Genomic DNA, 15,536 nt, shown 5'->3' with positions numbered 1-15,536 from the left:
AGTGACAGACCCTGTCCAAAAGACAAACCTTGTGGGCCGTGGAATCTGCTGCTTCCTTTGAGAATTTGTGTTGAGAATTGACTGCATTCTATTCACTGGTCTAGGCATATGCATCACTCTTCTTATGTAATCCTTACAATTATTCTGTTAGATCCCAATAAATAGCTTCACTTTGCACATAAGAAACACTCCAATTCCAAGAAGAGAAAAAAATTAGAACTGAAAACTGTCAGGACAGGTGAAGTGTGTGCTAGAAAAGTTAGAAATAAAATTGTGTCTAATCCTCTGCTGTACGTAATATTTTAATTGTTTATCAAACAAGTTAAGTTGATTTTTTTCTTTGTTTCTGATTTACAGGGTCTCCCTCTGCTGCCTATGGGGAGGGATATCTCTCCCAAGGCTCAAGGGAACCTCCTGTCTTGGCCTCCTGAAATAATGGGACTTGAGGTATGCATCGCTACACACAGCTGGTTTGCTCCTTTTGTTTACTAGTTACAATAAGTAAAAGAGGTGGTACATATATTCAGGCATGTGTGCGTACATACACACACACACACACACACACACACACACACACACACACACACACACACACTTTCCTACATCTAGAACATGCCTTTGTAATGTTTCCCTTGCATGATACTTTAGTTATCTAAAAGCAATTTTAGTCTTTATTTAGTTTTGCTGAAAGATGAGATTCCTGATATTGTGTAAAAAGTAATGATGAATATATGCTTCTCAGGAATAGATTGCACCTACAAGAAGGATCTGGTGGAGTATCTAGAAATACTTTACCAGCAAAAAGGAAAAAGAGTCCTGTCTACAACCTCTCTCTCTCTCTCTCTCTCTCTCTCTCTCTCTCTCTCTCTCTCTCTCTCTCTCTCACACACACACACACACACACACACACACACACACACACACACACCGTTAGAATGAAATTTCTCTCAAATTTGGAATAACAACTCTAGCTGTGCTTTCAGGGGTTATATCTTTATTGCCTCTACTGAAATTTTGTCTATATTAATGAGAACTAATGACTCTCTATACCACTGTAAACAGGAAAGTCAAATGCCAGAGAATCTGTAATTTCTGAGGGAAAAACTGTGTATTCTGTTTTCCCCAGTAGTTTATTATATATGATTATGCCATATATGTTTATTTGTAGAGACTGCCTACCATCTGAACATACAAAACCAAACAGATAAACTCTTGCACCATTGCTACCCCCAACATTTTACTCTAGAGGAATGCCACTGTACATGGATTACAAGCAGGTTAAAAAGAAAAATAGCTGATTAGATCTCTGAGTACCCAGTGAACGGGATGACAGCCACCGCTGCTGTGGAAACACCAAAAATGGAGAAGAGTGCTTCCAAGGAAGAGAAGCAGCAGCCAAAGCAGGAGGACAGGACAGACCGAGGCAATGCCGATGCTGAAGAATGGATGAGCTCTGAGAGTGACCCTGAACAGACGAGCTTTAAGAGTGGCCACAACAGCTACCAATCTGCAGATACTCAGTTGAAGAAGAAAGAGATGCCCTCCAAGCCACATCGCCAGCTCTGTCGGTCACCCTGCCTGGACCGGCCAAGCTTCTCCTTCTCCCAGAGCAGCATTTTACAGGATGGGAAGCCAGACGTAGAGAAGGAATACCAAGCCAAGATGGACTTTGCTCTAAAGCTGGGCTATGCAGAAGAACAAATTCAATCAGTGCTTAATAAACTAGGCCCAGAATCACTTATTAATGATGTATTGGCAGAGCTTGTCAGACTTGGAAACAAAGGTGACTCAGAAGGGCAAGTCAACTTGAGTCTGTTATTGCCCCGAGGGGCTAGCTCCAGAGAGATTGCAAGCCCTGAATTGTCTCTTGAAGATGAAATAGACAATACTGATAATTTAAGACCAGTTGTTATTGATGGAAGTAATGTGGCAATGAGGTAAGCCTGGTGTATTTTTTTCCTCTCCTTTTCAAGTGGAAATTGTCTTCCATTGCAAAACACTATAAGAAGTTCTTAGTTGTTCTTTGTGTCTTGCATTCCAAAGGTGGACAGAGTTTAGAATTATCCTTCTCTTGCCTTTTCATTCTCCTTTGAAATTGCTACCAATTTTTCTTCAAGTATTTTTGACAAAACATTAGATATTAGTGATGTTTCAACAGTGACAAAATATGTAGTGCCAATGTGCTGTCCTTTCTAGATTAATCATCCTCAAAACTGCTGCTTGTATATTGCCAGTTGAAGGCTTACTTAGGAACTTTCTGTAATTCCCAATCACTAGTACACAACACTGGGATCTTTCTTTCTGCCTTCAAGGCAAATGTGTGATCTGGACTTTTCTCCTCCTACTTGATTGTATCCTTTACCTTAGACTCTTTGACGGTCTTCATGTAAATTATGCTGGTTCCTATACCTACTGCCTGTATTCATGTCATTTCCCAACCTAGAAGTGACATTCTCCTTATCTCATACCCTTAAAGATGTACCATGTGTTTTGTTTTTTTTCTAAACTCAGTGACTGTGGTAGGATAAATACTTGCCTGCTAAAGATATGATACTCTCTGAAGCCTGTAAATATGTTAAATAGTAAAATAGACATTATATATGTATTTAACTTGAGTTTGAGCTGGGGAATGTTACCTTGTATGATTAATGTTGGCCAAGAGTTGTTGCTAGAGGGAGGCAACAGGATCAGAATAAGTAGTAAGACATGCTACAGAACAGTAAGTAAAAGTGTAAGAATGAAGCCATGACCACAGGAATGAGGGGAGACTCTAAAAGCTGAAAAGTATAGGGAAACATCTGAACCCAAAAGAAAGCAGCCTTGGGGTTGGGGATTTAGCTCAGTGGTAGAGCACTTGCCTAGCAAGCACAAGACCCTAGGTTCGGTCCTCAGTTCTGACAAAAAGAAAAGAAGAACAAGAAAGAAGAAGAAGAAGAAGAAGAAGAAGAAGAAGAAGAAGAAGAAGAAGAAGAAGAAGAAGAAGAAGAAGAAGAAGAAGAAGAAGAAAGCAGCCTTACCAAAACTTCGGTTTTAGATTTCTGATCTCTTAAACTATAAAATAATAATTACTATACATGTAGCAATTTGTTATAACAATGGGAAAATAATACACTGACTCCTGATGAGACTGAACTAGTGTCATCACTATGGAAATTAGTGAGCTGGTTCCTCAAAAAACTAAAACTAGAACTACCATGTGGTCCAAGTGTACCAGTCCCGGATATATAACTGAAGGATCCAAGAACAGAGATACTTTCATAACAATGTTTATTGATACACTATTCGGAAGACCCAAGAAACAGAACCAGTCTGAATGTCCATAGACCAATTAATGGATAAGGAAATTGTAGTGTATACAGAAAAGAGTTTTGTTTGGTTGGTTTTGTTGTTTGTTTGTTTGTTTGTTTGTTTCAAGACAGTGTTTCTCTGTGTAACAGCCCTGGATGTCGTGGAACTCACTTTTGTAGACCAGGCTGGCCTCAAACTCACAGAGGTCCACCTACCACTGCCTCCCGAATGCTGGAATTAAAGGGTATGAAAAATGAAATTTAAAATTCCTTAATAAAATAAATAGGGCTGGAGAGATGACTCAGCCGTTAAAGGCTAAGCTCACAACCAAAAATATAAAATAAAATTAATAATAAAAATAAATAAACAACACAAACAAAAAAGGTATGTGCCACCATGCCCAGCTTAGAAAAGAGTTTTGTTTGAAGGAAAATTGAGTGAGCCAGAGATGATCATTGTAAGTAAAATAACTCAGATTCGTAAAGAAAAAAAGCAGACTTTTTTCTTTGTCTAGTATAGATATAAATGCATAACTATTATATATGATACATAGTAGAAAAAGAAGTATGAGTGAGGAGGAACTATTCCAAACTGAGGAAAAGGGGGGAAGAGAGTGTACTGAAATGAAAGCAAAATGATCACTATTTTCTTTTATATGCAGAACCTAGGCTTAAACATATACATATATATGTATATATGGAGTGTGTGTGTGTGTGTGTGTGTGTGTGTGTGTGTGTGTGTGGTCACATCACAGCAAATGGGGAGGATATTGGGAGGAAGAAAATCATTGAAAGGCAGGAAGAGGGAGGAGAATGTATTAGTTATTTTTCTCATTTATATAACAAAAGGAACTTAAGAAAGGAAGGCCTTAATGTGGCTCACAGTTTGATGCGACAGTCCATCACATGGTTGGGAAGGTATGGTGGTAGACATATGAGGCAGCTGCTGACATTATATGCACAGTCAGGAAGCAGAAAACGATGAATGCTGCTCTTCAGCTACATCTCTCCTTTTGTTAAGTCAAGGACTGCAGTTCATTCAGAGTGGGTATTTCTTCATCAGTTAAACCTTGCTGGAAACAGTCTCACAGTCACAGCCAGAGGTGTATTCTCAAGGGAATTCCTACTCCAATCAAATTGACAGTCAAGACTAGTCTGCACAGCTCTACCACTTGTCAACTTTATAGCCAAATACAGAACTTGAAACCATAATATTTTGATTCACAACTCTTAAGTCTCAGTTTCAAATGCATTTAGTCCATCCCAACACTATTCTGAAGCATAAATTCTTTTCTAAGACTCAAGAAAAATCTCTTGAACTGAGTGGTGGTGGCATATGCCTTTAATCCGAGCACTTGGGAGGGAGAGGAAGGTGGATCCCTGAGTTTGAGGCCAGCCTGGTCACAAAGTGAGTTCCAGAACAGCCAGGGCTGTTATGCAGAGAAATCCTGTCTTGAAAAACCAAAATAAAAGAAAAGAAACAAAGGAAAAGAAAATCTCTTAACAGTGAATATCTATAAAATTAGAAAACAGGTCACATCCTTCCAACATACAAGACTCCAGAATAAACATGCCCACTCCAAATGGGAGAAATCATATAATAACAAGGAAAGATGAGATCAAAGCAAAAGTAAAACCTAGCATGGGAAACAGCAAATCTTACACCTTGATGTCTCACAGCTGGGACTTATGATGGCATCATCTGGGCTCCAATGAGTTTGGGAATCCCTACCCCTGCAGGTCCCCTACCTATAACACATATAGCTTCTCTTTAATGATGACTCCATTGGTATCCTCAGCTTTTCTCAGTAGTATAGTAGTATAGTACCAGTACCTCCAACATACTAGAGTGTCCATTGCAACTTACACTTCACCTTCCCTGTTTCATGCAGTGGACTTTTAGGGCCTCCTTGCAGATATATTGACTGGTCTCAACACCTTCAAGTCTTTCATTTCATATGTCTGTAAAAGCATCATCCTGGATATGATGCTTCCCAGTTCTGCTGGGATACCAAGATGTAGGTTTTCTCCCTTCTATCCTGGCAGTATTAGCCTTTGTAGGCCTTTGTTGCTGAACCTGGAAAAACCCTTTCCTAGACAGTCAGTTTTTGAGCAGAAAAACCCTTCAGCTGTGTTTTCAGTTTAAGTTCTCTTCTTACAAACGTTTTTACATTGTCACAACATGGAAGCTTACGTAGGGGGCATCCTGCCCTAAAACAACATTGCTCATCAAGGGAGATTTCTCTTTAACGCTTACAGATGCTTCGTCTTCACCTTCCTTCTCCACAACTTTCAACATATCCTCATTTCCTCAACAAACTTTTCATTTTTCATACCTTTATGATCTCCATTTTCCTTTTTCCAAGGTTTATTTGTGTATTTATTTGTATGTATGTGTGTGGGGGCATGCATGTGAATGCAGGAGCCCATGGAGGCCAGAAGAGGACACTGGATCACCTGGAGCATAAGTTATATGCAGTAGTAAGCCACTCAGCTCTGGTGCCGGACACTGAACTCCAGTCCTCTGCAAGAGCAGGAAGTATTCTTAACCTCTGAGCCATCTATCCAGCCCCCCTCCTTGTTTCTTTATCTTACTGTAGATGTGAATAAGTACAGTGAGCAGCAACTATGCTTTGGCCTCTTTTCAAATTTCCTCCACCAAAAATTTTACTCATTGCATTTTAATTCAGTCCATTACTCTGAATTATAGCATAAGGAGCTCAGGAGATGGCTCAGCCATCAAGGGCCCTGGGTGCTCTTCTGGATGACCCGAGTTCACATTCTTCTTTATTATTTTTAATTTTTTCTTTTATTTAACATTGTTCTTTCCTTTGCCTTTTCCATGCCCACATTACTTATTTTATTTTTAAAATTACATTCCTCCTAGTGAATGTATAACCCCATAGCTTATTCTGCATTACCATTGCCTCTTTATTTTCTAGTGTTATTGACATAGAAGGGCTTGGCTAGATTTCAATTGTACCTTTCCTTACGATTCAGTTTGGTGGTGCTGCTGACACAGCAATGTGTTTCCTTTTTCTCTTTCAGTGTGGTAGGTGAGACCTCCAAATAATGCTCATCAGTAAAATATCCCCCAAATAAATCAAGAAGAGACACCTCAACAAATACATAAATCACAACTTAAAAACACAAGAACTGTGGAAAGGCAAGAAGGCACAACTCCTCTGAAAGGTCACAATGCCTAATAGTTAAATCCAAAGATTGTGAAAGAAGTCAACAGTTCAGTTCGAAAACTGACCAATGAGCCCAGGATAATTCATACAGATGAATAAAATAAGGAAGCCAATTTAATAAGTCAATTACAGGAAGTTCTGAATTCAGAAGTTGCTTCAAAAAATCAGAAATATGGATGAAATAATTGAAATATCAAAAGTATAAATATTTGAAATAAAAGATTAGATAAACCAAATTAAAATACAGCAGAAAGCATTACTGATAGGTTAGATAAAAACAGAAGACAATTAGATATTGAAGACAAATTAGGAATTATTACATTCAGACAGCAATAAAGAAAAATAAGCAAACATAACTACAGTTTTCAAGGATTTCAGGATAGAAAAAGAATCTGAAATACACATCGCATGCTCAAAATGCATCTTCAGTGAAATATAGAAGAAGGGGTTGGAGAAAAGTTTCAGCAGTTAAGGGTACTGACTGCTCTTTTAGATGACCTGAGTCTAGTTCCTAGCACCCACATCAATCAACTAGCAACCAGGGGATATACCTTCAACTACCAGGGATTTGACATCTCTTCTGACCTCCACAGGCACCCACTTACACAGTGTATGCACACATACACACAAATTAAAAATTGAAAAATAAATCTTAAAAAGAAATAAGGGTGGAGAGATGTTTCAACTGTTAAGAATACTTGTTGCTCTTGCAGAAGACCTGGGTTCAGTTCCCAGCACCCACACAAATCACAACAATCTATAACTCCAGTTCCAGAGGATTCAATGCCATTTTCTGACTTCTGCAAGTATCAGGCATGCACACGACTCAGGAAAAAATGATCATAAAATATATAAACATAAAATAAGTAGAACTTTAAAAAGTAAAAATAAATTATTTCAGAGAACTTCCAAATCTAGGGAAGAATATAGACATTCAATACAGGAGGGACTTCGAGATCTATATGGTGTAAGAAGATAACTGGCTGCTGCAAGGTGACCTGTTTTCCACATACATTTGAATGCCCACCCTACACACACACACACACACACACACACACACACACACACACACACACAATTAAATGGTTTTAACTCTCCCAATTTAAAGAGCAGAGTAAATGATTGATTTAAAACAAGATCCATTTATCTGATATCTGTAAGAAACACATTTTACTATGGGAAAACCACACATATCAAATATAAAAAAAAAATGGGAAATGATGTACCATACAAGCAGAAGCTGAAAGCAAGGAGTAGCTGGTCTCATATCTGACAAAGTAGACATTAAATCAAAGTAAATACAAAAAGCTAAAGGTTACTATATATTAATGGTAATAATTATCCATCAAGAAGACATGCAATTATAAACACATATACACCAAACATTGATGTACCCAATTTCATAAAGCAGACATTACTGAACATAAAGGAAGCGATAGGGCATGATACAATAATGGTGGAAGATATCAGTATTCATATTCCCATAAAGAGGTAGCTCATTCAGACAAAAATTAATCAAACTTCATATTAAAACTTTACTATAGACCTAACTGGATTAAGAGAAATTTCAAAAATAGTATTTCACTTAATAGCTATGGAATATGCTGTCCTCTCACTAGCCTGCTGAAAATTTTCCAAGATACATCATATTTTAGATACTAAAGTAGGTCTTAAAAACATAAAACTTAATCAAAATGATTTCTTTGTGTCTTATAATAGGATAAAACTAAGAAACAATAGTAAATGAAATTATAGAAATTATACACACATGGAATGTGAACATTGTGCTCTTGAGTTATTAGTGGGTCATTGAAGAAATCGGGGATAACTTTTTTAATTCTAGAATAAAATAATAATGAAAAAACAATTTTCAAGAAACTTTGGGATATAGTACTCTTATATTTTGGAAGTTTATAGGTGTCTGTACTTAATGCAGTTTTCAGAAAAAACTCAAATATCAAGGTCTCAGAAAACCATGAAAACGACAAACCCAAAATAGTAGATAGGAAAAATAGTAATATTGGGGCTGATCCTTGGTTGCCTCCCAAAGTTGAAGGTAAGTTCCTATTGCTAAGGACAGTACACATTCAGATACAAGATTCTTAGAGGAATTAAGCTGGATATGACCCAAAAGACTCCACCCATGAGTACTCATCTTCATAATACGAGAAGGTGCTATGCAAGCTGCCATGGAAAAAGCATTTAGTAGTCTTACTTAGCTATGACATTGATGAATTACAACAATGGTCAACAAAGTTATAACAATGACACATATCTTGGTAGTAACCAATAGCTGTCTAATTGGACTTAAGGTCCACTCAATAGGAGAGAAATCATGACTGGTACTGTAAATCTAGACAACTGGTAGCTAGTAAAGTCACAGATCTCAGAGAAGAACTAACTATTGCCATTTTCCTAAACCGCTGTAAGTCCTAACTGCATTTGAAATATTTAAACACACAGATAACTATAGCTCTGCCCTCTCATTAAAGAAGCTTCATTTCACAACAGTTGTATACCATTATAGAAAGCCACAACTAGTCAAAATGCAGAGAACAACTAACTGTGGGATCCTCAGTCCCACTGGATAAATCTACAATGCAGCCGCTGTGGAGCCCCACAAAGGTTCCTAGTGAGATCTGAGCTTGCTTTACCCAGCAGAGCTCCATTAGAGGATTGCTTGACCACGTGCTTGGTTACCAGGTGTTTGGAAGAGTCTGCACTTGGATGTGTGGTATGCTTTGATCTAGCAAGGGGAGGTCCTTGCTCTACCCCTTTGCATTCCTTTAAAAAGCCCTTTAGAAGAGACAGAAGGGGCTGGTGGATAAGGATCCAGGCCCTCCCAAGCTCTCCTGTGTTTCTGTCTCTCTCCCCTCTATACTTCTATTTAAATATTTCTCACTTCTCCCTCCTCAAGTACCCTGGGGTAAAAGTGGGAGCAGGTTTCCCACAAGCCCCAAGACTTAAGGATCAGGAAACATCATGGAAGAGGCATCAGATGGAGTGTTAGAGCCAGAGACAGGAAATCTGCTGCAAGACTGTTGTCTCCTAATTATGATAGGGAACTATACCCACAAAATGTCAACGATATGCTTGTTTAAACAATACTTGAACATTGACAACATTAGTTTCCATGCCAACATGGATGGGGGAAATTGTATAGGCCTCCACTCCTAGATGAAGATCTACAGGCAATTAAAAATTGCTGAGAGAAAGAGAATTAGTTTTCCCCAGAGATGAGCTCCCTAAATGGTTATCCAACCTCAAGTGGTAGCCTTATTAAGTATACATATAAGCAACACTAAACACACTCATCAAATTGCATTTATATACTCGTCCACATATATGTGTGTGCATCAATAAAGAATAAGAGGCTATAAATTTGAAAGTGAGTAAGGAGTATGAGAGTGATTAGAGGGAGAAGAGAGAAGTATATAAGGGTGTAATTAAGTGTAATTATATTCTAATCAAGTAAAAAGGCTCTAAATTGATTTCAATATTGTACACACGTACACAATTTTCAAAGAGTAAAAAGAAATGAAACAAAAATATTTCTTTGAAAGGGTAGACAATATTGTTAAACATTTAGCCAAATTAATCAAAAGAAATAGAAAATCAATTAGCAAAATTGAATATGACGAGAACAGAGGGAGATTAAAACAGACACCTGTGAAAACTAGGGGATCATTATAGAATACTTTGAAAATTCATATTTTTAAGAAAAATAGAATTTCTAGAAAAATATATGTGAGCCATCAAAATTAAACAAAGGAGGAAGAATGCAATGCATGGCAGCCATGCATCAGTTGCTACAATCTCCAGATAATAAGCAAGGGATAGTTGGAAGTCAGCCATCCTGTGAAGTGGATAATGGAAGGAAAATGCTATTTCTGTTACAAAGAAAGGAAACATTAGTGTCTTAGGGTTTTTATTGCTGTGAAGAAACAACATGACCATGGCAATGCTTATAAAGGAAAACATTTAATTGGCACTTGCTTACAGTTCAGAGGTTTGGTACATTACCATCATGACAGGAAGCATGGTGGCATGAGGCAGACATTGTGCTGGAGAAGGAGCTGAGAGTTCTACATCCGGATCAGCAGGCAGCAGTAAGTGAACTGTGAGCCACTAGGCCTGGTTTGAGCTTCTGAGACCTCAAAGCCCACTCCCTAGTGACACACTTCCTCCAACAAAGCCACACCTCTTCCAACAAGAGTACACCTCCTAACAGTGCTACTCCCTACAGCCAAGCATTTAAATACATGTGCCTGTGAGGGCCATTCCTATTCAAACTGCCACAACTGGAAAACAGGAAAGCGTACAGATTCCATTGCTAGTTTTCCTCTTTGTTTCCCTTTCGTTCCTAACCTTAAAAACTAACATCTTTATACACACCATACTATCTGTGCTCCTCTACTCCATAAGAATTTTTAGTTGAAGAATGATTGTTTTTAATTGACTGTTATTGTATTTTAGTCTAGTTGTTTTACTTGCTTCTGCACAGGAAATTGAGCCTTGAGTTGCGTTAAGCACACGCCCTGAGTTTTTTTTTTTTTATCAATTGTGCTACACTCCAACAGATTAAAACCTTCTCTGATGGTGTAAATAAGACTGGCTCATATATTTGAATTCATAGTCATCTGAGAAGTAGCACAATTTAAAAGGGTTAGGAAGTGTGGCCTTGCTGGAGGAAGTGTGTCATGGAGGTGTAGGGGCAACTTTGAGGTGTGAAAGGCCCATGCCAAACCCAGAATCTCTCTCTCTCTTCCTTATATGAATTTAGATGTAGAACTCTCAGCTACTTCTCCAGCAGCATGTCTGCCTGTACACTGCCATACTCCTGGCCATGATGAGAACGGACTAAACCTCTGAAACTGTAAGCAACCCTAATTACTTTCCTTTATAAGAGTGGTCATGGTCATGGTGTCTCTTCACAGCAATAGAACACTGACTAAGACACCTTCCATCTTGCAAGGAAGCTCATTAAGTCACATGGGAGGCGAAACATTCCATCTTCATGAAAGCTCCCTAAAATCACAAAGTAAACTTAAAATATCTTCAAAAAGTCCCTTAAGCTGATCACATTCAGTAGTTCTTTCCTTCCTCAAGCATAAATAAGCAGTAGGAACTGCTAAAAGACACTTTCAAACAAATTGGGCTCCTTGGAAGAAGTAGAGAACAGCCAAATTTATCTATAAAGGCATACTAGCTGGTTTTGTGTGTCAACTTGACAACAAGCTAGAATCACCAGAGAGGAAGGAGCCTCAGTTGAGGAAATGCCTTGATGAGATTCAGCTGTAAGGCATTTTCTCATTGTTATTAATGAGGGAAGGCCCAGCCCATAGTCTAGGGTTCTATAAGAAGGTGGGCTGAGCAAGCCATGGGAAGCAAGCCAGTAAGCAGCTCCCCTCCATGGCCTCTGTGGCTCCTGTTTCCAGGATCCTGTCCTGTTTGAGTTCCTGTCCTGACTTCCTTCAGTGATGAACAGCAATGCTGAAGTATAAGCCAAATAAGCTCTTTCCTCCCCAACTTGCTTTTTGGCCATGGTGTTTCATCGTAGCAACAGAAACCCTAAGACATAAAGGATAGTCTCCAACCTGTTGAGCTACCTGCAAGGTGTGCAGTATGCTCCAGGTTTCCAGCCTTGCTGAGCTGATGTTACCCAAGCTAGGCTAGACTTTGGTGATGCATCTGTCTTTGAGTCATTTCTGCTCCTGTAAATAAGCTTTTACCTATATTCCTGTAAGTAACCCCAATAAAACTCATTGGGTCACCAAGTTGGACTTGGGTGGTATCTGTACTATGGTTTGTCATTGGTTCCCTATCTTAGGTTAGTAGACAATGTTTTCATGTCTCCCCAGGAACAGTGCAATACAAGTGTAGAAAGACAACATCTCAAGCCTAGTACAGCCCAGCCACACTTGATTACTGAAAATATCTCCCCATATATATATATATATATATATATATATGTATGTATATGTATGTATGTATATGTATGTATATGTATGTATGTATATATATATAATATTTAGAAAACCAATAATGTAATTCCAGATGCCTGTCAATATGACTTCTCAAAAATTGCTCAAAAATTGCTCATTGGTCAGTAATTATTTCCAATAGGGTAAATTAGATGAAATATCAAGGAATTCAAAATAAGCATAAGAAAGTTCAATCAAATCAAATAGTATATAAATAACTCCTGAATGAATTCAGATATTCACAGCCATTTATTTCTGGATGAAATAAAGAAATAATGAACTCTAAGTAAATATATCACAAAGATACACTGACAACCAAGTTTATACCTGCATCACTCACAATAGTCAAAAATGGAACCATAACATTCATACCAAATAAATGAATAAAGAAAATGTGCTACATATACACAGTGGAATTATATGGAACGATAATGAAAAATAAAATCATGACATTTGCAGAAAAATGGATGAAACCGGAAATCATTTTATTAAGTAAAGCAAGCCCGTTTTTGATAAATACCATGTTTTATCTCAAATGTAGAACCTAAGTTTACAATTATATATAGATATAGACAGATAGAAAGATAGGTAGATAGGTTCGTATGTAGTTAGGTAAAAAATAGATAGATAGATAGAAAGATAGATAGATAGATAGATAGATAGATAGATAGATAGATAGATAGATAGATAGGTATTATACCTGTTTGTGGTTTGCAAAACAAGAAGAAAAGAGATAATGAAAGGGAACTAAAAAGATAGGAAATATAGAGTAGTAGATTACATGTAAATGCAAATAGAATGAGGTACTAACAGAGAAGAAATAGAATCAACTAAGGGCACAGGCAATGTTAGTAAAAGAGGAGACTTCTTGAGAACAAAGTATGATACATATGTATGGAGATGCCATAAAAAACCTGAATCATTTATATGCTACCCTAAAAATTAATTTTAAGAAATGAATATGGGCCAGCAAGATGGTTGAACAGACAAAGACCCTTGTTGCCAAGTCTAACAACCAGAGTTTCATCTCTGGGCCCCATGTGGTCATAGGAGAGAACCAACACCTCCCTACAAGTTGTCTTCTGACCTCAACAATCATATACCCCCCTACATACACACACATATACATAGATGTAATACAAAATTAATGAATACAAGATGTGAAAGGCAAATTCAGTAAAGTGATTGAAATATTAAACATTTTCAAATTTAAATTTTGGTATGGAAAGCTTAGCTCACTAAGACAAAAACCTCAGTAGGGGTAGGGGGTAGATAGGAGTCAGGGAAGGAGGGAACAGGAAGAGAGGGGTAGGGGAAACTGTGGTTGGTATGTAAAATAAATGAAAAAAAAGTTGTAGTTGTAACAGTCTTATTAAATAAGAAACACAGAGCCAAATGCAGAGTTAAAAGCCCAAGAGGTCAGAGCAGTAGCTAAGAGCTGATACTAAAACCTTTCTTACCCTTCGCTGCCGCTATCGTCCTTCCCCTCTGAAAGAGACCTACTTCCTGTGTATCTGTCTTTTTATTAACTTTCTGTTCTGCCTTCTCATTGGTTGTAAACCCAACCACATGACCTCCTCGTCACTGCCTGTCTATACAGACCTCCAGGTCTTCTATGGTTGGTATTGAGATTAAAGGCATGTGTCTCCATGCTGGCTGTATCCTTGAATACACAGAAATCTGCCTGTCATGTGATCGAGATTAAAGGTGTGCACAACCACTGCCCTGCTTCTGCTATGGCTTGCTATTAGTTCTGACCCCCAAGCAACTTTATTTATTAACATACAAATAAAATCACATTTCAGTACAAATAAAATATCACCATAAAAAGTAAATAAAATTTTTTAAAAAAGAAAGCCTAGGCAATATAATATATCAAACAGATACTAACACATCTAGTCTTGAGAAGAAGGTTGATAAATTAGAATATTCAAACAATGGCATTTAAATATCTTACTAAATAGACTTCAGGCCAAAACTATTAAGAGGTAGGGAAGGACACTACATACTCATTGAAGGAAAAAAAATTCAACAAGAGGATAGTGCAATTCTAAACATTTATGCACCAAATGCAGGCTCACCAAGTTTATAAAAAGAAACACTATTACAGCTAAAATTACATATTGACCCTCACACAGTAATAGAGGGTGACTTCAATACCCTACTCTCTCCAACAGACAGGTGATCCAGACAAAAACTAAACACAGAAATTCTAGAGTTAAAAAACATAATGAAACAAATGGACATAATAGCTACCTACAGAACATTTCACCAAACACTAAAGAATGTACTTTCTTCTCAGTAACTCATGGAACTTTCACCAAAACTGACCACATGCTAGAATATAAAAAGGTATCAATAGATATAAGAAAATTGAAATAATACTCTGCATCATATCTGATCACTATTGATTAAAGCTGTATATCAACAGAAAAAAGCAGAAAGTATACAAACATGTGGAAACTGAACAGCTTACTACCAAATAAAGAATTGATGAAGACAGAAATAAAGAAGGAAATTAAAAAGTACTTAAAATTGAATGAAAATGAAAATACAACATACCCAATCTTAAGGGACACAATGAGACAAATTCATAGTATTAAATGACTACATTTAAAAAAAACTGGAGAGATCTCATTAGTATATTAGCAATACCTGAAAGCTCTAGAAAAACAAGAAGAAATAAACCCCAAAAAGGTAAAGGGCAACAAATAATCAAACTCCAAGATAAAATCAATAAAATACAAACATAAAATACAAAGAATCAATGAGATAAACAGTTGGTTGAGAAAATCAAAAAGATTGACAAACCCTTAGCCAAATTAACTAAAAGGAGGAGAGAGAAAATCCAAATAAATAAAATTAGAGATTAAAGGAGGACATTACAACAGACACTGAGGAAATCCACAAAAGTCATAAGGACATACTTTAAAAACCTGTTCTCCAATAAATGAAAATGGCAAAGAGATGGGTAAATTTCTTGATATATATGACCTACCACAGTTAAATCAAGATCAGATAAGCATTTTAAACAAACTCTTAACCCCTAGTGAAATAGAAATAATAATTGT

The 15,536-nt window shown here is 37.3% G+C and overlaps 1 protein-coding gene across 2 annotated transcripts in view; it reads left to right on the top strand.

Moving 5' to 3' along the window:
• Zc3h12b (zinc finger CCCH-type containing 12B) overlaps positions 1-15,536 on the top strand; it is a 198,943-nt gene that overhangs the window by 164,167 nt on the left and 19,240 nt on the right. For both annotated transcript variants that reach the window (XM_015999686.3, XM_076562321.1), the window contains 2 exons: positions 358-447; positions 1,169-1,937. In XM_015999686.3, the coding sequence (XP_015855172.1) occupies positions 1,327-1,937 (611 nt within the window). In that variant the 5' untranslated portion in view covers positions 358-447; positions 1,169-1,326. The remainder of the gene's footprint in view (positions 1-357; positions 448-1,168; positions 1,938-15,536) is intronic.

Source organism: Peromyscus maniculatus, chromosome X, assembly GCF_049852395.1.
Source record: "Peromyscus maniculatus bairdii isolate BWxNUB_F1_BW_parent chromosome X, HU_Pman_BW_mat_3.1, whole genome shotgun sequence".
In the NCBI taxonomy this organism is placed as follows: Eukaryota; Metazoa; Chordata; class Mammalia; order Rodentia; family Cricetidae; genus Peromyscus; species Peromyscus maniculatus.
This window is presented reverse-complemented; position numbering and strand designations above follow the sequence as displayed.